This window comes from Mixophyes fleayi, chromosome 1, assembly GCF_038048845.1.
Source record: "Mixophyes fleayi isolate aMixFle1 chromosome 1, aMixFle1.hap1, whole genome shotgun sequence".
In the NCBI taxonomy this organism is placed as follows: Eukaryota; Metazoa; Chordata; class Amphibia; order Anura; family Limnodynastidae; genus Mixophyes; species Mixophyes fleayi.
In genome coordinates this window covers 163,975,199-163,999,569 of record NC_134402.1, presented here as the reverse complement: position 1 = coordinate 163,999,569, position 24,371 = coordinate 163,975,199, and the positions used below count along the sequence as shown (strand labels likewise).

At 37.2% G+C, this 24,371-nt stretch overlaps 1 protein-coding gene across 10 annotated transcripts in view; it reads right to left on the bottom strand.

The window, feature by feature from the left end:
• MAPK10 (mitogen-activated protein kinase 10) overlaps positions 1–24,371 on the bottom strand; it is a 183,073-nt gene that overhangs the window by 42,980 nt on the left and 115,722 nt on the right. For 8 of the 10 annotated variants that reach the window (XM_075203120.1, XM_075203128.1, XM_075203075.1 and 5 more), the window contains exons 5-8: positions 19,196–19,254; positions 17,562–17,700; positions 15,737–15,902; positions 13,522–13,593 (exon numbers count right to left, since the gene is read on the bottom strand). In XM_075203120.1, coding sequence (XP_075059221.1) covers positions 13,522–13,593; positions 15,737–15,902; positions 17,562–17,700; positions 19,196–19,254 — 436 coding nt within the window. Of the gene's footprint in view, positions 1–5,074; positions 5,147–13,521; positions 13,594–15,736; positions 15,903–17,561; positions 17,701–19,195; positions 19,255–24,371 lie in introns of all 10 variants that reach the window. The other 2 variants (XM_075203085.1, XM_075203055.1) reach the window with 1 other exon arrangement.

Here is a 24,371-nt window from a genome sequence, read left to right as displayed (position 1 = left end):
CACAATTACAGCTAGAATCTGATTGGTTGCTATAGGCAACATCCCCACTTTTTCAAACCCGCAGCTTAGTAAATCTAGCTCCAAGTCTTTCAAGAAGCAGTTACATAATGTCCCAAAATGGACAGAGGACACACAGCAATTAAAAATACTGAAATACCCCCTGAACAGAATTTTACCCTTTGTCTTAGAAAATATAAGTAGAGACATCAGGTTTTTATTTTAATTAAGAGGCCTACTAGAAAGTTGAGTTAGGTTGTGTAAGCTTCATGGAACATAAGATATGGGGCAAAGTGGGACGTACAGCTGTTTGTGTAGTGTATCTTGTGTGAAATTGCTCTGCACATGCCCACAAAATGAGCACACGCATAGGTGGCGATGCAGACTTTTACGCCCATCTGCACCTGGAGAGGCGGGATGGGTGAGGGAAGCGGAGCTCTAACATTGGCCGAGAACAGTAAAGGTGTATTAATGCAAATGCAGCTCATGCAGACCGGCAGAATCATGCATATGTGCCTGTTAGGGGACATGTCTTTTGTACCTGCTACAGAGCAGGTGCAAATACTCAGTGATGATGATAACTTGTTGTAAGCCAGCGCATATTCTGCTGGGGCATATGGGCAGAAATATGCTATTTTTCTGTTGTCTTTTCTTACAGTAATTTCCTCTTTTCTTACAGTAATTTCCTCCTATCTTGCGACTAAATCTGGGTAAACACCTATGCAATCTTACTTCAGGTGCAATTTTTGTAATGATTTCAGTAAAGACTGAAAGTCCCGATAATCATGCAGATTCATGAGTTCACACCTACATGATTTTCCTTCATATATCTGTGATCGTCATCTCTCATAACCATCTGCTGAAAGATCAGGACTAAGTACACTCTATAGAGATTTGCCTACACTGCTGGTCGTGGGTGCGTACACACTTACACATTTGCCCGACAACGTTCCATCGTGGTTCGTGATTGATAGGAAGTTTATGAAACCAAATCAACAGATGCAATGTGTTCTGGTAAGATTAAACATGATCATGGGAGTGTACACACTTTTGTTATATCTGACCAAACGGTCGTGAATCGTGTGATCGGCAAGATAATTGCAGAGATGTGTACCCAGCTTAACTCTGTATCAACCTCTATGTGTCCCCCTTTACCTACAGTTCCAAGCTACAAGCCATGATAGACACCATGTACAAATTAGGATACATGCAACATGAGGAATCATATGGGCCCCTTTACAGTTATATTCAATTCAGTAAACTGTAAATGCATTGTTTAAATTAACATAAATATACAAATTGTTTAAAAACAATTGTATTTTATCCAACTCTCTTTGGTCAACAAAATAAGGCTACTCAATTATTTCTAACAGCTGGATTTTTTTCCCTTTAATGTTTATGTATATTCCCTTGTAACACTGTCCGTCACTCTACAAATTAGGTAATATTTTTGACCCCTTATACAGTGTTGAGAATTTATAGGATCACTTTTAGCAATCCTATGCTGGTTACCTCATTATGTTTGAACAGCTGGGCTAGCAGAAGAATGTTACTGCACTACATTAGAAGTTGTTCGTTTATAGACTGTATCATCAAATGTCCAGTTTGCATAATATCGGTCATTTAACAAGTTACTTTGTTTGAAACCTACAAATAAAGGAGGTCTGGCTTATAAACAGTATGTGTTGTTGCTAATTTCAAAATGATCTGAGTTTGTACTCAAATGGGTAAATATCTGTAAAAAGCTGACAGCCTGGTAAGGACTTTACAAATAAGGTAGAAAACGTCCCAACAGCAACATGGCACTGTCAATGTGTTCCAAAACATTATGGGCCTAATTCATATACGGAACATGAGTCCCGTATATTGCCTAAAAGTGCAATGCACACGCTCAGAAACTGACTTTATGCTAGTGAACGCAGTGCATGCAATTCAAGATCAAACTTAATGACACTTCTGACAGCCTATGATTTAAAGGTGGAACAGGGGAGGGGAGGGGCATATGCACGTAGACAATGTACATACCAAGATTGAGCACATTCATCTGATTCGAGCTCTGGACTTCTCTCAGGTAAGTGAATTTCAGCCACATCACTTACACAGCTACAGGGCAGGTGTAGGTGGCAATTGATATTGATGGCGGACACATATGCATGCCAGAAAGCGTGTTTGCAATTAAGATCAACTGTAAAAAATTGTATTTTATCTATGGTAGGCATTAATAACATCCTGATATAAGTATTTCATGTAAAAAAAATAAATCATTAAATCATTGAATTTTTTTCCCTACGTTTTGATGGGACTTTATATTGCACATATGCATTGCGCGTATCCTTCAGTGTGTTGTATCTGTTTGCATGCAGCAAGTACCGTAGAGCCAAATCGTACTTCTACCCATGTTCAATTGGAAACATGTCTTGAAATTCATTTGTACTTGAAAACAGGCGTGCATGCTGGCAATTTCCATCCGCTTTTAAAATAACGCATGTTGTGTTCATATATGGAGATATATATATATATATATATATATATATAAAGAGAGAGAAATGGCTCAATAATTTGGAAGTACAGCATGACTAATCACCAGATTATTATCAGTTGCATGTGATTTCTATAGTAATATGTATGTACACTGTCCATGTAAGACTATGTAGAGGCATCTGAATGGACAGTTGTTTCTATTGTATATGTTATTTCCTTTGTGATACCATATTCATTAAATATTTACATTTTTAGCATAGTGTGCATGCTATGTTTTCACCTGTAACAGTACTAACCTTGTGTTTATGCTTACATTACCAGCAATTACGCTAATTAAAGCTTTGGCTTTTTTGCTTACATGCAGTACGGGTAAAATATGAGCGAAGATCATTACCAAACATCATGCGGAAACACACCGTGTGATATTACTCTGGCACCTCACTGCTAATTGAATGCGCCCCTTAGTCTAGCCAAGTTCTTTGCTCACTGCACTTTGTTCCTTTGTTTTCACTGTAGCAGATATATTTTAAAAATCAAATTAATAGTTGAGTGGAGAGATGGCCGAGTCGCCTTTATCTATTCTTAACATTCTCTTTCTATACATTAACATGTTGTTTCCACAAATGTACACTGCACAGACACATGCCCTCATGTATCTCACAGATACATGCAGAATATGATAACACCCTCTCTATAGATTTAGAAATATTAGCTATACCTTTTGTAGTAGCAGGGGAAGGAAAGCATACCCCTTCCTATATGGACATATTGGCTAACCCTGGACTTGGGCTTCTTAATTCCATCCTGTTTGTGGGGTCTAATTGATATATATATGCAATATAGAGGAGGCTGCTGGGTCTCGGCGCCCGACGGATTGGTAAGTTTCTGTGTTCTTTTTTTTTTATGGCTGGCGCCTGGCGCAGGGCAGAGTGAGGGGGATTGTGGCAGAGGAGGGGGACAGAGAGCAGAGGATGGGGACAGAGAGCAGAAAATGGGGACAGAAAGCAGAGGATGGGGACAGCGGGGCAGAGGATGGGGACAGCAGGGCAGAGGATGGGGACAGCGGGGCAGAGGATGGGGACAGCGGGGCAGAGGATGGGGACAGAGAGCAGAGGATGGGGACAGCGGGCAGAGGATGGGGACAGCGGGGCAGAGGATGGGGACAGAGAGCAGAGGATGGGGACAGCAGGGCAGAGGATAGGGACAGCGGGGCAGAGGATAGGGACAGCGAGGCAGAGGATGGGGACAGCGGGGCAGAGGATGGGGACAGAGAGCAGAGGAGGGGGACAGAGAGCAGAGAAGGGGGACAGAAAGCAGAGGATAGGGACAGCGGGGCAGAGGAGGGGGACAGCGGGGCAGAGAAGGGGGACAGCGGGGCAGAGAAGGGGGACAGCGGGGCAGAGGAGAGGGACAGCGAGCAGAGGAGGGGGACAGAGAGCAGAGGAGGGGGACAGCGGGGCAGAGGAGGGGGACAGCGAGGCAGAGGAGGGGGACAGCGGGGCAGAGGATGGGGACAGCGGGGCAGAGGAGGGGGACAGCGAGCAGAGGAGGGGGACAGAGAGCAGAGGAGGGGGACAGAGGAGGGGGACAGAGAGCAGAGGATGGGGACAGAGAGCAGAGGATGGGGACAGAGAGCAGAGTATGGGGACAGCGGGGCAGAGGAGGGGCACAGCGGGGCAGAGGAGGGGCACAGCGGGGCAGAGGAGGGGGACACAGCGTGAGAGGGGCAGTGGAGGGGGACATTGTGAGAGAGGGCAGAGGGGACAGCGTGACAGAGCAGAGGAGGGGGGACAGCGTGACAGAGGGCAGAGGGGGCAGTGTGAGAGAGGGCAGTGTTACTGGATGTAGAGGGGGCAGAGTGCCTGAGTGCAGAGTGTCTGGATGCAGAGGGGGCATTTTTGCATACAACTAAATAAGTATTTCTGTCCTGACCTAAATACTTATTACAATTTTTTGACCCAACTACTTCTAAAACAGGACTGCTCAATAATTATTTTGGAGGGGTGCCTTGAAAAAATTTGGAGACTCTAAGTGTGCCGCGAACTGCAAAAGTTTGGGAACCATTGGTGTATGGTATTGTTTATAATGCAGCAGTACTGTCTATGAAACTGGTATGTTTTATTTAGAAAGTTGTCATCAAGAATGTTCTGAAAACCATAAATAAAAAAAAGAAATCAATACTCATTTTCTATTCATCTAATCAACAAAACCATGGTCCCTCGGTTTCCTACTACAATCACTGTGAGGAGCACTGCTAAGCAATTTAATGAGAAGGGCGATGCCAGTGGCAGTATGCACAACAGAAACGCAAAACAGACATTTGGGGGCTGATTCAATTATAAGCGACGCACCGCTGTACATCACCATGATGTCCGGCTCGGCACATTTCCAAGTACACTAACAAGGCGGATTTTCCACAGATGCTGCATCAGAGTGGAATGCGTTAGCGACCATTCAGGAGGCTCTCCGCGGCAGAGCTTAGAATTTAATCAGCCCCTTGGAATGTTCCCCTAGGATTTTTCTTTTCTGTCTGTACTAGTTACAACACAAATGCAGCAGCTGCCAATGAGCAGTTCATGGTTTTAAGGAAGGATACGATCAGTACCAGGAAACAACACAGCACCTTTAATCATTTCTCCCATGATGCACCCCACTGACCACATGTCAACTGAAAACAAACAAAAATAATGAAATGAAGAAACAGCAACAAGTCAACTGAAAACAATGTACATGAGGGTCTGTCATGCAGTGTAACATTAAAACAGACAGTGATCTATTGCTCTATCAATCTACCTACCTATCTATCTATCTAGTTAACATCTATTGAATCATATGTCTGTGCTTATGATTACCTTTACTAAAATTAATAGCACAATTAAAGATATGCCCACAAAGACTTGAATGATACAAATTGCTTAAGAGCATTTTCTGCCTAAAAGTAAAAACAATAGTAAGTGTATTGCCTAGTAGTAAAAATTCTCTCTATCATAGTGTACAATGCAAGTAAAATATTGCATTAGAAACTACATGGTGTTCAGTTATCAACTAAAAACACGGTTATCTTCCCTGAAAATCCTTTTTCATTGGCTTTACAATATTACGGATAAATTAAAGTGCTTGTTTATTTTTCTGCAGTAAAAATTTCAGTTTAGTTTTCTGCCAGATGTAATTACATTTTCAGAGCCTTTCCTATTGAGTTATCAGATGCTATAAAGATTTAACAGAGAAAGAGAAAAGCTGAGCCACTTTCCAGGCGAGATTACATACATACTGAGAATGGGTAATGATTCATCATCCTATGTCCCCGAGGCAGAGAACGATGTACTAAGACCAAAGAACTAAGACCTAAACATGTAACTATTTATTGTAAAGGTTAGCAAGAAATGGGCACAAGGTCATATATGGATATATATATATATATATATATATATATATATATATATATATATATATATATATAAAGTATAACCCTGACTGCATCGGTACATGGATTTGGTTATCGGCCAACAGGAATTTTAGGACTTCTCCCAATCTGTAAATGGCCCACCAAACCAACAACCAGATTGTGAAATACTCATGACCCTTTAATGGATTCACTGAAAACCAGAAGGAACACTGATTTAGAGTGAAATTTGGAACTTTGTATGTTTCTGGGGGTAATTTATGAATTGGCAGCATAGGGCAAGAGTCATGCAAGTGCCAATGGAATGTAACAACATTGTATTTTCAAACTATGCCCATGATTTTATGGAACGGCAAATGTATTCACATGGCAAAAAATTAAGTCTATGAAAAGTAAGCAAATCATAAGTGGTATGATTGGCAGCTTTGTGTACACCAGCAGATTTCTCGCCACTGACCAATATGCGCAATCACATACAATGCGCTTGATTCTGAAAAGAGAAATTCAGGTTTGAAGGATGTCATATTTAAATTGATCTCTTAAGGTGAAGATTATGCATTTTTGAAGGTGTTCCTGACTTTGTGGACTGCAAGATTTATTAGCTATGCAAATGGCCCACCCAGGTGGTGGAGAAAATTATGTTTTTCAATCGGTTTCATCTTCCTTCCTGCATCTAGGTATAAATAAGACACAAAGCCCCTAAAATGTACACATACACTAATTTATTTAAGGAAGGTTTTACATTTTTGCCAGGTAAACAAATGTATCTCCATTATCTTCTTACTTAAAAAAGTTATGAATATTTTTCAATATTGAAACAGAAAATAGGATTAAATGAGCAGTATAGTGGAAGATAATTTCAAATGTTTAAACTATGAGGGGGACAAATATGATTGTAGACTGTGCTTTGTCCTGACATTCCACCTCTGTAAGATATGTACATTTGAGTTCAACTTTCAGAAATGATGATCACCTGTGTAAGCATTGAGTAACTACAGTGCTTATTAACATTATCCTGTAACAAATTCCATAGATAACTATAAGATTTATTTTGCCATTGCAAAATCCCAAGGATCTTGCTGAAGTGCGTGAAATGCCATCATTTCCATGGCAACTGCCAGATTTCGGCAAGATAGTCCTGATTTGAGAGTCCAGCATTTTTGTCTTAACTTGCAGGAAGTTTCTGGTGCCTATGGCAACTGATGGGTAATTTTTGGGGAGTGGGTGGTTTTGGGAGTGGCTCTGGTGTATGACAAGGCCTATTGAGGTATGAACAATCCCACTAACGTGATACAATCATGCCCCCAAGGCAGTGTTCTAATTTAGTTATTTCACATGTTGGGAGTATGGTATAAATAAATGTTATTAGCTTATTACTGATACTCTGAATCTAAGGTCACAAGGAAATGACACTGTAGCTGGAATTGTAGCAGAGTCACTGGTATTCGACCAGTACCGATTTCACCTTGTAGAAACAGCTTTTTACTGCTTTCCAAAAATTCTTCTATACTTTATATTTACTAAACTCATAAAATCATTTGAAAGTCCATTTCGATTAGTCCATTTCCCTTTTGTTTATTTTTGCTGAGACTCTATTTTAAATATATATAATACTATAGCTGGGCAGGTTATTAATTTCAAATGCCACTCAGCACTTGCCTGCCAAGCGTCTGTTGCTCATAATTGCATCTTGCATTAAATAACAAAATTTCCAGGTCTCACCCTCCCCAACTGTGTCTTCAATAGTGCAACAAAGGAGAATTGAGTGTGAACTGAGTACAGCGGCTTCTGGACAATTGTATTTAAACTACTACAATTGAACCAGAAAAGCATTTAAGGGAATCAGACGCTGTAACAAATGAGCACATAACATCCAGCACGGCAGGGCAATAGAGACAGTCAAGAGACTTGGTATGGGTGACATCAATGATTGATTGGGAATTTTCACTGTTGCTAACTCATTACTAAGCTCACCTTAAGGCAAATAGAAAATGTTCACAAAGGGCACAATTGTGAAAATGAAGACAATGTAAAATACAGAATAAAAAAGCACAGTATAAAGCACAAAAGTTGCAAACAGAAGCATAATTGTCCGTTACTGTTTGCAACATGAGAAACACTCACACAATGGTCAGGAGACAAATGCCTGTTCCTGCAAAAAGTTTTATGCAAAGCAAATGTGCTTCACTGTTAATTGTATCCTCTGCAGGAGCAGTAGGATAAAGGGATTTCAATTAACAAAAAAGCTATTGCTGTCCCAACACCATGCAATATTGCATGTGTGGCCTGAAAACAACTGAGATGCCCATTTTTAATCAGAGTGAAGTCATTTGGATCATCATCATCAGGTATGATTGTTTTTGTTGTCAAAAGATGACCACAAATGGCTTCCATCACCCAGTGTGTGTGCTTACTGGCCAGCCACACTAACAGGCCCCATTCATGCTGCAAGGGATATGACCACTCCATCTAAGGGCGGAAGCAAAATCAAGGGTCAACTCCACTGTTTAAGAAAAAAGTAATATAATACACCACTTAACCTAACAATCTGGCTAATATAAAACCCCTTACTTAGCTGATATATGTTCCACACTGGCAGTTTAAAATCCTTAATACCAGAGTATGATGAAGAGAAAGTGGGAGCTCAAACTGTCAGTGTAAATAGAGATTTATGTTGACAAATTCAACCCCCTGACATTAATGGATGAGGTTAGGGAGCTTGTATACCACACTGTTAAATGTCTCTATATGGGTTTCAATGAATACCAATGTGAGGTTATTAAATATTTCATAATTTTTATTTATTTTTTAAAGTGGAGTTAGCTGTTATTGTACTCCTCTTTTTCTACCAGACGGCAGTAGAAAAGTTAATATTAATAAATCATAAATCAATTAGGAGATGTCATTTTTTGAGCATGTGACTTTACCTATAGTTAGAACAAAACTGAATGTAATGTTATGTTGTTTTTCAACTGCCTGTTACTTTGGCAGCAATCTGCATTCCAGACATGTATACTACTTGTTAGCTTTCAAGCTATTACTATTGATCTTCTTTGTTGACTTCATTTCTGAAATTACATTTACGTAAGAAGTGGATTTTTATTAATTAATATAGGTCTCTTTCAGAGTTTTATTTGCCGTAGAAATGTTCCATTTACTGAGAACTGCTTAAAAAATAAAGTCCTAAATATTACACCTATCTGCAGAATTAATTTGCTACCGAGCAGAATGACTGCTGAGCACATTACGACTCAGAATCAATATTCATAATCCATAATCTCCTGCAAGAGGCAGAAATGTGCAGATTTATGCATTGCTCAGCTCAAACTCTCACCCTGTTATTCATATCGTAAAGAGAACATGAACATAAAGTGCATTAAGGTGATATGGCAGCAATGTGGAGGTTCATCATCTCTAGTTTTACGTCTGATTACCATATTAACTACATTCTCCATTTACAGTGACTAACAGCGGTTTAGGATGACAATTAATTGTAAGGGTTTAATCCGGCACATTTGAATATTTAAGACTGATTGTATTACAAAGCAGAAAAAAATTACTTAATCATACTAATTTGTCATTAAAACCAATGGGGTTTAGTCTGTGTTGAACATTATCACTCATGGCAAGTACAAAGCAGGCAAGCGGAAGCAGCTGATTAAAATTACAGTGTATTCCTATGTCTGCCTACAGTGACAGCCAGGAGGTATCAATAGAGTAATGTTCCTAGAATATTTTAGTGGCAGAAAAAACAAGCAGTACTGCTGCCAATATGGAAAACAAAGGGGTCTATTTATCAATAGGAAAAAAGCCCATGGATACTGTAAGAAAAAATGCTTTATCAGTAAATTAAATATTTTTCCTGTTTCTAAGTTTTATTTTCTATTTTTTACAATTTGTTTAGACTTTATTATTCTTTTACATAAATCTTAACTGGAAGCCCAAGTTTATACAAATATGCATCTTATATCACATCTCAAATGCAATTTATCAACAGAAGATGCATATCAGTATGCACCTGGCTAGGTACAGGAACCAAGTATTATACTATGCAAGTAGATGGACTACATACAAAATGAGATTCTGAATATATCACCCCCCACCCTGCATCTGAGTCATCAATATTCAAAAATGGTATTACAATATAGCCCCATGTCCGAAAATATTTTTCTGTCTCTGTTTAAGTCTGGTTGAATCACTCAGGTGGCTTTATTGAATAATGTATAATAACCAATCACTGATTAGTTGGGACTGCCTATTTAGTCAAGTCCATGCTGGTAAAATGATTGTACCGACTTACAGCTCATGGGTAGTGCTAGATGGAGGAAAGAGATGGAGTACACCTCTCCAGCTAGGCAAGGCCTGTTGTTGTTTACTGTTCTACACTGACTTGACGACGACTCTAACCATCAAACATCGTAGCCCCCTTTAAGTGAGCAGGTAATGAGCAATGTTGTGGGAAACTGCAGCTGATTGCAGCCCATCACAATTTGCCTCTGGTTCTTTAGTTTACTGATTAAGTTCAGGAAATCATAGACTCCAAATGCAAAAGTCATACCACTGGTTGAGTGTTGGGACAGGAAGTATTAGTTTAGATACAATTTTAATTATTAAATATTATTAATCAGTTTGTATTTTAATAATACATGAATGACTGGCCGGGAAACGAAAAAACCATAAACGTAAAAACGGTTTAAATGCTGTTAGTAGTGAGAGTAGGTAGAGAAAAAAAACGGTGCATTTAAAACCCACCCATGGTGCTAGAATTTAGTTTGCAAAACCTTCCATTGAAGCACTCTACATCAAACAGACTCTAGGGAATGAAATTACTGTAGCAAAAGGGCAAGTACAATGTGCAGCTTGCAGCGGTTGTTCGCAATCACAAATCACCCTTTTATCTTTTGGTACCGTGAATCAGGAAGTGTGCAACCCCATTTAGGAACACTTGGCTATCGGTGTTTAAAGATACCACCTACACTTAAAATCCAAGCAAAAAATGTGCAAAAGGATGTCTTAATGATGGCGAAACTATAGCATTAGAAGGAAAACAAGATGAGAGAAACGGTCATAGAATTTCACAGAGTGGAATTCAGAATCAAATGCATCTGCTAAATGGATAAGTAAGCCGAACTGCGAGCATCGATGTGATAACCGAGAGGTAGCATCTGTGCATAAATGCATTGCTCTGATTAGTGTTACGGTAAGTCCTTCTTATGAAATGGGAACTTGCAAAGCATAGCATGAGAAATAAATACAAATAAGCAACACCCCAAAATTAAAATAAGCAGTAGTCTACCATAAAGAGTTAATGGGTATAGTTACATTATCAGTTATACTATAGATTGGCGAGTCATAGTTTTGTTCCCTCTAATTAATTATGTGCTATGACTTATACATACCTTCCAACCTAGCGCTGTTTGATGTGACTATTACAGGAAAACTAATGAAGCTAGAAGACTGTAGAATGATTGATATTCTGAGAGTGAACAGGAAAAACAGGGGTAACACTTTCTGTGACCTGCTGAAGAAGAAAACGTTAGAGAGTAATACTGTTCATCTGAGGAACACTCAACATACCAGGGCCATTAAAAAAAGCAAAGGTTCGGCCATAATGCTGTCTAGCTGCAAAGTGTTTCCGACAGCTGTCTATGATGAGCTTCCAAATAGATCTTACTGCTATGTGTGAGTCCCGTGGTTGTATGATTTGGGACAATAGAGCAGCATGGTAATGTAGACTGGCTATTGTACTCAGGGAAATGCTGCACTGAGAAACTTTATCAGTTTTTACATCAAGGTGACTTTAAAAATATATTATCTAAGCCAAATTGCAATACAGGATCAATAGTTGTATCTTAGCTACTTCACAAGAACATGCACAATCACTTGTGTTACGTCTCTTACATCCATCAATCCCTTTTCCTGTCCATGCACTAGAGGTATTAGGTGAATGACATAGAGTTAATGAAAGGTAAGAAATATGGATAGGTCTGTTTAGTTTTGCTATGCACAGTAATTACTGTCCAACTAATGGGGCACGTAAATGTTAATAATCAAGGAGATTGTTTGCACTGTAGAACAGATTCACTAGCCCTGGTGCAAGTCACAATGTAAATCCACAAACATTTGTAAGGCAGGTATGCCCTATGGGTTAAGCTGGGTACACACTACACTGTTTTCGTCCAATAATCGGCTCAAACAGCCGACATACGACCTCTCTTTCAAAAGTCGGGTCAGTGTGTGCAGTGACACGATGGTCGAAAGTCTGCCCAAATGGACGATCGCCTCATTTGGTTGGTCGTACCATTTAATATTTTCGTTCCAATCTCGTTTCAGCTGTGTAGTGTGTATAAACTTCCGACCGATCCACAACAGTGAGTACGAAATTACAGTCATTGCTCACGACAACATGGCTGTAAAAAGTCGCTAAAGGGACGTCCGCTCTTCCCTTTATCGTCCTAAACAAGGCTGGTGTGTATGCAGTCCATGGACCGAGCGATCGGAACATCGATCACATGTAAAATAGCTCGGCATAAAAAGTTGGTCGAAATTTCTGTAGTGTGTACCCAGCTTTAGACAGCTCTGCCTTAGACCACTATCGCATAAAAGATATTAGAAACTTAGAGTAGAAAAGTAGAATATTAATTTAGAGCAGCGACATTCTCATGTGACTGATGATTACTAGCAAAAGTTATTTTAATCATGAAATTAATATACAGTGATTTGATAATGCTGTAGAGGCAGCATGTACCTCAGCAAAAAGTGTTATAGGGTTGCAGGGTCATATACTTGTATAAATGTTTGTGTCAGAGAAGTGACAATTTCATTACAAAGTGCATTGCTGAAAATATGATTGCACAATCCATTCGTGGCAAAAGCAAATCTGCCACAAAATGTCAGGATTAGAAATTTATAAATGTTACAATTGGTGTAACTTCACATTTTAAATGTAGACTGTAAATAGAGAGAAAAAAATAAAAGCTATATGAACTAATCACATGTATTGCAAGCAGCTTAACTTAACTGTCTTATTGTAGTTCGTATTAGTAGTAGCTTCATTGTATTCGAGTATATTTATTATTTGACTCCATTTGCGTCCTATGCGCTCCAAACTTCAAACCTCTGAAGACAAATGGGCTTTGTTATTAACAAAAGTTTTCATGCAGTGTGAAAATTGCTTCAATTAGATAACCAGCAACTTACAAAAACAAGCATGATGTTAAAAGCTATAAAAAATTCTAATATATATATATATATATATATATATATATATATATATATATATATATGGGTATAGTGTATATTACTAACTCATTATTCTATTTGGGCTCGATATAAATCAGTGTATGTGTTTCAGTGAGAAGAGGACAGATACATTTAAAAAAGGTAAAATTTGGTTTAGTACTCACACATATTCTCTTTTAACACCACCAATGCAAACAACCTATATACTTCTAAGTATGTGTCTCATACTCATGGTGACATCTACCATAAATCCTGACTGTTATCGTGAAAATAATAATGAGAAGAGTTAGTGCACAGCAACAAATAATATGGTGGTTAATAATCAGACACATAAGCTTGGTAAGTTGGAAGGTATGTTCCCATGAATAAACTGAAGCTCCGATATAGTACAAGGATACAGTCCCTTCCTGGAAAGAGGATCTTGTGGCGGACCATTTCTCCCATAATGCATCCCACAGACCAAATATCCACTAGAAGTGCAGAAACAAGGCCATTAAGATGTGGAAAGAGGAAAAGGCAAAGTTAGCTAGGAAAGTCAATTCCTGAAGCATGAGGGAAAAAGAGCAGATTGAATAGCATAACTCCTGTTACCCCCACCCCCGTAAATCAATATAAAAGAAAAATAAATCGGGAACCTTTACAAAAAAAATGATTCACAGGAAAAGGTGCTAGAAGTCAAAGTAGCCAGTCAGGAGTTTACTTTAAGTTTCTAGGCAGTACTACCTGATTATTACTACCTTTATCCTGTGCACCAGTTTTTCTAAATGCCCCAACTAAACTGTATTTAAATTAAGTAGGCAAATGAAAGCAGCAAAAATAGCAGCTTAAACAAAAACAATTTTTCTAACAAAAATTACCCCTTTTAGAAAATAGGTGAGCGGCTTTTAAATACCCCTTTGCGAGAGTACAGATGGGAATAAGGTGGGATGGAAAAGAATGAAAATACTGAAGATGACAGTAAATTATGGATGTGAAAAGATCGTAATAAAGACATGGCATTCTCTGAATCCATTTATAATGGATGCTATCAGAATTTTTTTTAAGAGTTTAGAATGTTATGATGGGAATATCAGAGCAGTTTTGCTTAAATTACTTTTTCATCTAATATCTAATTACCATGCTCGAAATATCAATAGCATGAAAATAAGAAAGTGACATTAAAATGAATCTAAATGGAGAATAAAAGCTAATGAATTATTGTGAATAAAACATATAACATCCTAATTAATGTATAAAAAATAACAAACAGAGAATGTATCAATGAGTACTGAAATAGTGGTATACTTGTATTTTGCTGCACTATAAAGGGCAGGCTACTCTCCAAATGTGAATACATTATGGGTCTGATTTAGAGTTGGACATAAATCCAATAGCGCCATATAAAAAAGCAAACGGAAACATTTGTTGCACTGCACATGCACACATTTTTCACCCATATTTTGAGTTGTGTGTATCTTAAACTTGCATCCTTTTGCATGTCAGGGGAGCTCATGTGTCAGCAGTTCAGTACAGTAAAGAGATGCGTCCGATTTTGACTTTGACATATGTTTGCGCCTATTACCTCTAAATAAGGCCCGATATATGTATCTACACGTTTACAGGAATCTATAAAATTTTACTTGTCAATTGACTATATGACAACAAGAAACAAGATGGCATATTCATTATCTCATTTAATCCTATATATTCCCATAATGCAGCTCATATTGATCTTATATTAAAAGTATAGGGTTTATTTTCTTTCTTCGTTTTCTAATGTTTAATTGATAGTTTTATGCATTCTTTAGAACATTTAAAAAAATCATAGCAAAAGCACAGCTGTGGTGAACAGATTGACATCCAATTATTTTAGTATCCAACTCCTCCCTGATTTCCGTATGTACAGCTTATGTTCCTATATATGAAAATTCCATGAGATACATATATTCATGGAGATACATATAGAGTGTTTTGCTACAGCAAGTCCATGTAGGAGGTGTTTGTGTACATTTAATTGTCTAACAGAATACTATAATTGTTAAATGTGTATTTCTGCAAGGGGTGAATAACCTCATAATTCCCCCTTTATAGAACTACCTTTTATTTTTCATACTGAACATAAGTGCTCCCTTTTATACTACCAGCGTAAAACACATGCCAAAATGTACATTATATCAAGGGCTGCATGTAATGGAATTAAGCCAAATTAAATGTCATTTAAGTGGTTTGTGGCCTTCCAAAGAGGGAGAATTGCGGTTTCTCAATCCCCTAAAGAAGTATAGAGTATTGCTGATTTCAAGCAATGATCAATGTACTTCTAGCGATGTTCCAATACATGTACAATACATATTGATATGTGTTGCACAGTATCATATACCTTTACGCCACAACCTCTCTGGATTTATTTTGACACATCCCTTCCTGACATCTGAAGGTGTTCAGCTTACTCTATTCCTGGAAGGAATTTTTTATAAGAGGTCAGCGCCTGTTCTGTCCTAATCAAAAGTACAATTTTGATGTACTTTTGTTAAAAACCAGTTTAATGTATAAAGTGCAATTATTTTCTTGTCAGTACTTGTCTATTTACTACATTTCCTGCCTTTACCATGAGACTGTGTCTAAGGCACAGCCTACCATTTTCCTTGTATCCCATTCCAAGAATGACTTCTGGTGCTCTGTAATAGCGCGTTACTACATAGGGAGTCATCATGAAGCTAGTGCCAGCTGTCCTTGCCAGTCCAAAGTCAAGAATCTTCAAGGTGCAGTCGGATTTCACAACAATATTACTTGGTTTTAAGTCCTGCATTGGAAATGGAAATGTGTTAGCAAAGTTCCAGTAAGCAGACCATCTACTGCACATATTCCATATCATGCAGAATTATTGTATTCTGATCTTACCCACATATCACCCACAAGAGTTATAACTCGAAAATACCCCTATCACCACCGAGCTCTACTCAGTATCTTAGATAATCTTCATGAGCTGTTTGCAGTTATGTTTTCAGAACTTTCAAACTGCACTGTATATATAGAATGTTGAGTATTTTAATCACTCAGGTCTGACAAGCAATGACACATTGTACATACCTGATAATCATCTGTGCACAAATTCATCAGTCACACAAAATACTAGCCTGTGAAATTTTCACTTTTCCAAAACTCCCGCCTTGTACTGACCACTAACCAACTATAGTAAATGTCTGAATTCTTATTATAACTAGTCTGACAAGTGCTAGGCTGCCCAAACTTCTTTTTTCTGCAATATTAATTTTCTTTTAATTACAACTAGTACCATGGATCAATATGTACCTTTTCACAGATGATTATTCCCATTTAACATAAAACTAATTTAGGAGACATTCTTAATACCTAATTTTTAACTAGCCAGTATTACTGTAAATTTGGAACAAACATAACTCTCACTATACTATGATTTACATTTTAGATATTACATACTTATCATTATTTTTCTGTTGATTTATGATATTGTGTTAATTGATTTTGCTCCTAAAATGTTCGAGAATGTATACAATTTCACAATAAAATTATTTTTTAAAAAACGCCTCATTTCTCCAATTAGCAGATCTGTGGGGGTTGCATGGCAGCTTGAGAGACCTCAGCTTTGCCAGAGCATCAGTGCTGCTTCTGATGGCATTGAGAATCGATGTGCAAACATTCCTGTGTTACTTTCTAACCCAGGCACTGATTGAACAAAGCTATTGCTGTGTTCTTGAGTTCTGCTATTCAATATCTTGGAATACCCACTGTCAGGGCCATCTTAACAACATTATGGCCCCCTGGGCAAAGCAGTGCACCGGGGCCCCTTCACATATATATATATATATATATATATATATATATATATATATAGATGTATAGAGATACAGATATAGATATATAGAGATAGAGATAGATAGATGTACTTGCTCAGTGACCTTTAAAGGTTTTTTTTGCAGATTTTTTCTTTTGCAGGATTATTTATTCTAATTAAGAGCCCTACCTATGGGGCCCCCTTGCCCGTGGGGCCCCCGGGGACCTGCCCATCGTGCCCAATGGAAAAGATGGCCCTGCCCACTGTTCTGCTAGTTTGGGGGAAGTGAGATGTTGGTCAAAGAATAATTTTAGGTGGATATGTTCTTTACAGAGACATATAATCAGCTACTGCAACTTAGGTCAAAACTCTTGACTCTATCCCAGTGTAGGAATGTTCTATCACCGGCCATTTTTGAATTACCTGCCTCTTGATTGTCAAACAAAGAGATCTGGCAGGATTCAAGGAAGGTGTGAAAACTGGTACTTATATAGAAAATGTAAGATTTTACACAACTGTGTCATCATCATCATTATCATTATCAATACAACTTGTTATCAAACCATGCCATAGATATGTGGCAGACAATTATACATGGTATAGAAGACAAAATGAGCACTTGTCATCTCCATAAATAATGTTACTAACCCTGTGTATAATTCCAGCTGAATGAAGATGCTTAATTCCACATAGCATTTGGTACAGCAGGTAAGACATTCGCTCATGATCCAGTTCCATCTGAATCACCTGGCACAAGTTGGCATCCATTAATTCCATTACTAGATAACTAGAAAAATCAGAATTGCTTTAATTAATTTAAGTCCTCAAAATTGTATTTTGAATATTTCATTAACATGTATACTATATATATATACCAGTATTTCACATATTTATTATCACAATGAAAAATAATACTCAGTATTTGAGCACTTTAGCAGCTGTTTCTAATCACTGATCAGCGCAAGATCGATTAATCCCAGCACAATAAATCAGGCTTAAATGTAAAATAGATTTAGCTAACAAGATATTTACAAATACAAAACTAAAATATTTTCTATTGTCAAATTACCAATATTTGGTAACTCCAAAATATTACTGTGTAAATCAACCAGACATGGAAACTGTACATAGTCCAAAGTAATATTAGGATATCATTTAGAAAATATTTAAATAAAGTTCAGGTACTGAGCATAAACAGGTTCCATGTGATCCTAATTGTAGACTGACTTTTTTTTAAATGTATTGACTTTAGAGGTAAGAACGTTTTTCAGGGGCTATAGTGAAAATTGCTCATCTAGAACTTAATACTAGAATATTCTTTGACAAGTCATAGTTTTCTAGAAATCACTCTAAGGGGCATATTCCATTAGCCGCATTGTTCTTTAGAACAATGCGGCTGAGAATTATTACCATTTCTATGGTAATTTCTTCGCCGGTTTTCACTCGCAGCTTTATGAACAGCGATAAAAATTCTTCGGAGAATTTCTGTCAAATCCCACAGCCGCGTTGTTCTTCAGAACAACGCGGCTAATTGAAACTGCCCCTAATGGTTCTTTTAAAAACCTCAGCTTTGTTGGAAGATTTCCCATTGAAGTTAAAGATTGTCAACATGTACAATGGAGACCATACTTAAATCTGTAATAAAAGAGCTATAAAAGTTTAAAGTTGCAATAAATGATACTTGCTGATGAGGATAAATGGGTAATCTCTTCATTTACCAATCCAACTATTAATATGCTTGGGAACAGGGAATTATAATAGTATTGTCTTAAATGTACTAATTCTCATAATCCATCACCAGATGCAGAAAGTCCGGAAATTTAATTTAAATTATTTTGACTTTGATAGAACTATTAACGATATTGCTACAATATCATATAACCACATATTTATTGAAAATGATTACACGTAGTAAATGCCAGAAGGCAGATGGTCTGTCCACTTGTCTAAGTGCTCTATATGTAACAGTTATTTATATGACAATGAAGAAGGAGATGGTTGCCTGGGCCACAGAGCTAAAAGACTAAGAAAATAGCAGAGACAACACAGATGACGGAGCTGGAACTTTAAATTATTTTATAACAATGTTTGTAAAAACTTGTAGCCTGGCTGAATGATGCCTAATTAAAATGATTTTGGATGTCCTCATTTTGTCCTCATGTTTTAAACTTCCTACAAGCACAGCAACATCCTCCAATCAATATTGTGTTGATTTTATCTAATAAATGAAGGCACTTTCTCCGCCTCTGAAGATTAAGCTAATTTAATCAGGCATTACTTACACATCTTGGAACTCCTCAAGAGACTTCTGTGGTGTAAAGACATTTAATAAACTGATAATCTAAAAGAGAAGGGGAAACAAAGACAGACGCCTGATAAGAAGGAAGATGCAATTATATTTTAATTTACAAAATCATTATGCAAATGAAAGTTTGATAACAACCTGCACCAGACACACTGAAAAATGGAGGCACTGGAGGTAGGATAAAACGTATGCTTTGGCTTCTTTCCTCATATTCTGCAGTTAATTGGAACACACAGAACTTGTAGTCATTGTTTTTATTTTTATTTGAATGTCTATGTTGTGCCATACTTTGTGTGGGTTGAGTTTCCCTTCTTGCCTAATGAAGTTTCTTGCTAACATTGCATTTAGGTGGACAATTTGCACTGAATTACAAGAAGCAATAATCAATTAGCATTTATCTGCAAACTGCAAGTTACACTATAAAAGCAAATGTTTTATTGGTTGCAACATAAATGCAACAATGTTAATAAGAGAACCCTTCTGTTGTCCTTAGTTTAGCTGTAACAGGTTAAATAAATAAAAAATACACAGCAGAAATGGCCCTGTGCAAATGTTATGGTAATAACAAAGAATTAGGATTAACAAAAATATTTTAGGATCATCCAAACTAAGGTCTTCTTTGAAGTAGGAGACCCTCTGTAATTGAAAACTCGCTTGTCCTCCTAGGCTCAGATACAGGCTTTGCTAGAGCCTTCTATATAACAGTATACAAAACATATGCATCAACACAAATCTCTGAACAATTAATTGTAACTGATAGAAAAAAAAACGTTTTTCAAAATATAGTACAATAATTGTGTGGAAACATTATTCTTCACATTAGATGAAGATGCAATTAGATGCAATAAATAATTTACAGAAGGCTGCAATTTTACAGCCTGAATGAAGCATAAAATGATACCTATAAAATCTTACCTGCATCTCAAAATTGAGCGTATGGGTACGTCGGGAACTGCATCAAGATATGCATTGGCAGTCATCATCATCAACTTCATGATGATTTCTGTCTTATCCATAGTATTTTAATAAAGAATAAATACTGAAACTGTAGTTCCACAAGCTCCAGCATTCCCAAATAGTCAATGGCTTTTGAGGCTTGCTGGGTCTTACAGTTCCACAATAGTACTTTATCTATTTTTGACTTACAGTATTTCCCTGGCACCCACTGCCCAAGGGGTACTGGAAAGCGCCAAGTGCTGCTCAGCATGTGGCCTGGTTTTTCTAGGAACTTCTACCCAGTGCTGACCGAGCTGGGGCTGGTTTCACTTTATGACCCCACACTTTGGGTCTCCCCTTTATAGTGGGACCAGGCCAGTATATTGTGTCCGGGTGCTGGTTGCTGCTTTTGCCGGGAGGCCGTGCTTGAGCAGATTTGGCTTTAACACTGGTACTTGTTACGTATTTATATGGGAGCATGCTGTTTTCAAAAATATATTTATACATTCCTTTGTTTATATTAAGTAAAGTTACGTGGTGATGCCCCATCTCTAGGGGTGTGCTACACTTATGTGTGCATGCCCGTAGTGTACCGAACTTGCTTGCCCCCAGTCAGCCACTCCAGGCATAGGGACTACTAGGGCAAATTACTCAAAACGTAATAGACTTCAACACCCCATAGTTGGACTTTGCTGCCCGTAGTTGGCCTTACCTCTTAACGCTAAAGCAGGCCCACAGTGTGCAAATGAGTCAAGCCAATGCAACACGCATCTTTAATCTGAAACATTACATTACTAGTAAATACAACATCACATAATTTGGGAAATTATAGTTGTGCAACTTATTGTATATGGCATTTATTGAGATTTAGACCTAACGGTAATCACTACTCAATTTTTCTATAAATTCCTATTTATCATAGTGGTAGTGACAGAGCCCTTTGCTAACCTTTAAAATTTGGGGATTTCATGAATAATGTCATTAGGTGCAATAAACATAGTCTTACATGACGGTGACCAGTAACTTCTCAGAAGTGGACTAAGACTGTTTATACCATGTGCAATAGAATACAAACAACTACTTACTCAAGTCAAGACTACTGCATAACAAATATATTGGGGCTAGCTCATCATCTATTTAGTGACAAAATATGGGACAGCTTCCCTTTAATTTCAGGTTAACAAGTTGTCTGTTTTTTTAGAATGATTAATTCATTGATGAAAATCATGTGATGTTTCTTTGTACTCCAGTCACTCCACACTCTATTCACTAGACAAGGATAGATCTACTTGCTCAGTAATCCCTTTATTTACCGTACTTTACAAAGAACACTGTGTATTTGTTTGTCTCTCTGTGATTTTTCTAGTAGCATAATCTGTATGCCTTTAGCATTCAACTAATCAATTGTTTCTTGGCTGGATTCCTTACAGTCTGACTTACCTTTACAATTAAATAAATCCATATCCACAATGCACAAGCACAAAACGTGTACCGCGTTTCAATGCAGAGTTTTAACAAGAGTTCAGGGATAACATACATACATGTAGCAGCACTACAACTATACAAAAAATTAGGCCCTGAAAGCCGCTACAGTTTCAGCTGCTAAATATGTAAAACACCACAATGTATTGTTTGAAAGTTATCACTGAATAAACAATATAAGAATTAATAGGAATTGATGAATTTAATAGCATATTGTACAAAACAATATGCTGTACATTCTATTGTACCTGCTTTGCTATTATTGTATCTGTGTTATCTGTTTTACTATTTTACTCCAGTTTTAAGAGAAATACAATTGTCTAAAAATATACACATTTAAACATTAGCGGACTGATTTAGATATAGGTGCAAATGTTGCCTGGGTGAAAATTATGCTGAACTGCATGGATGTAATCACAAATTTTATTTTTTGCATGCAGGGTATATACTGCCTGCTTTGCATTCTGCATACAAATACTGGCCACCTCTATTTCTCCAATGTGTTTTACAGCAGGGCAAGGCCGTGGCCCCCTCACAACTCTAGTGTGAAAGTCAATAATTGGAAGTAAGCTAAATTGATTAATATTGTTTTACAGTGCGATTGCGATTTGTAAGCCACGTGTAATGACGCAATTGCACGGATTAATAACGCACATATTTACATTCGCACGTACACATTTATTAAGGTTCCAATCCACATTTATTTATTAGTAAAAAGGATTAGAGATTATTTATACATAGATAAAACTACATTAAATATATCTAAGGCTTAGGATATAGGAAATGTATCATGTTTAGTGTCATTTTAGTCTGTACATTACCATCAGGAATCTGCTACTATCGGTGAAGTGATTGCTTCTTGCGATCGCTAATTATGGGAGATAAAGGATTAATGCTCAAAGTGATATTGTGTTAGGAATGCAGATAGGTTGGTTTAAACTGGATTAGTTCGGTTCCCTTAGGCACATGTGCTCAGCTGTTGGGAGTGAGCCAGCCCCACTTTATCGGAGGAATCCTTTGAACTGACCTATGATTTCCATTGTACTGGACTGACCTGACTCCTGGACCAATGAAGAAAGACCTTAGTTTAACTTTGTGTACATTGTGACATCAATGTTTTTTTGTTAACTGCAACTGCATATAAGCAAGTCCTGGGCCAGTGTTAGATCTCTCTTCTTGACCGCAGACTACAATGCTGAACATGGACCTGGGCCCAGAACTCACTTGCGTAATGTAATGTATTCAGTTTATATTTTCCTATTGTTATACCTTTTTATCATGGTTTGCGGTAAATCCTGTTATCTTTTGCTATTAAATCTCTTTGTGCGTTGGAACCACAATAATCACATTGGACAATGTTTATTGGTAGTGACAAAATGAACATTACAATAGTAATGTGCATTTTACGTTTCGTCCCTGCAAAACTAATTGGTTTACATTTTGTACCAGTATCCGGGTTTAATCTTAACTGTAAATCACTCCCTAAATGTCACTGAGTACTATACATACTTACATGTTTATATTTTTTAATCACACAGAAAATATTAACTTATGTTTAATTGTTTGTTGTTAGAATTTTATTTAGAAAGTCATATCATACTCTTCTCTTCAATACCACTGTTCCCTGTTATATTCACATAATTACTGATTGTAGTCTAACATCACACAACATGTGGCATTTACTGACAAATCCATTTGTTTAGCTAACCAATAAGAGAAGAGAAGAGAGCTATATTATCATGGAAAGCAATTTTCGTTCACCAAAACCCTCCTTTTACATTTAATTGTTAACATTCCCTTATTTAACTTCTTATATTTTGATCCTTTAATACTATATTTTATAGTTAAACTTCTGAATACAGAACCGTGATAATCTACATATTTTCATTATTTATGTGCATTGGCTGGTCAAAGTATGTCATTTCATACAAAGATTTGTAATAGAATGTTATAGAATGTAAACATTAAATGTAATCTCTGAACTACGATGTCTGTAGACCTGAACTCAATGCTTAATTAGGTGCACAAGAAATAATTCATTGTTTTAATGAAACAGTCGATGCATTTTAAAGCAAAACATTTACTTCAATAAAATATACATTTATTACACAGAATTTTTGGCCCTTCTTTAAAATCAGTTAAACTCCAACCATTGGGTACAATGTTACCACATTAAGCAGTTGATGGCCTTATGCATGGTGATCAACCAATAATAGCACACACCAGCTGATGAGATCATAAACTGATTTACCAGGATGTCTGATATAAATCCATTTGATGCTGACTAGTAATTAACTGACTAAAATTATCTTGTGGCCTCACACAAAGCAATGTCAGGGCATTTTGGTTAAAAACCACTAATCTGATCGCTTTGCTAGTGACAAGGAGAAGTCAAGATGATGAATGCAAAAAATGAAATACATTTCTATTGATTTAAGGGAAACCATTTATTTTTTCTTTAAGATCATTCAAACTATTTTTTTAAACTTTTATTTTGATAGTGAAAGAAATTTGGATTGATTCCTAGATTCCCATGGCCAGAAAGCATAAAAGCACATTGCTCAACTATTCTAGACTATGGGTTTGTTGTTTAGGGTACAGTACCACAAATTCCCCTCGGCAAACTTGATAAACTTTACAACTCAGTCTGTCATTTTGTTTTGCTGTGTATATACAAAACACACCATTGTGACATTATTGTGACCTTAAGGTTGTTTTTATGTTTTTGTTGGTTT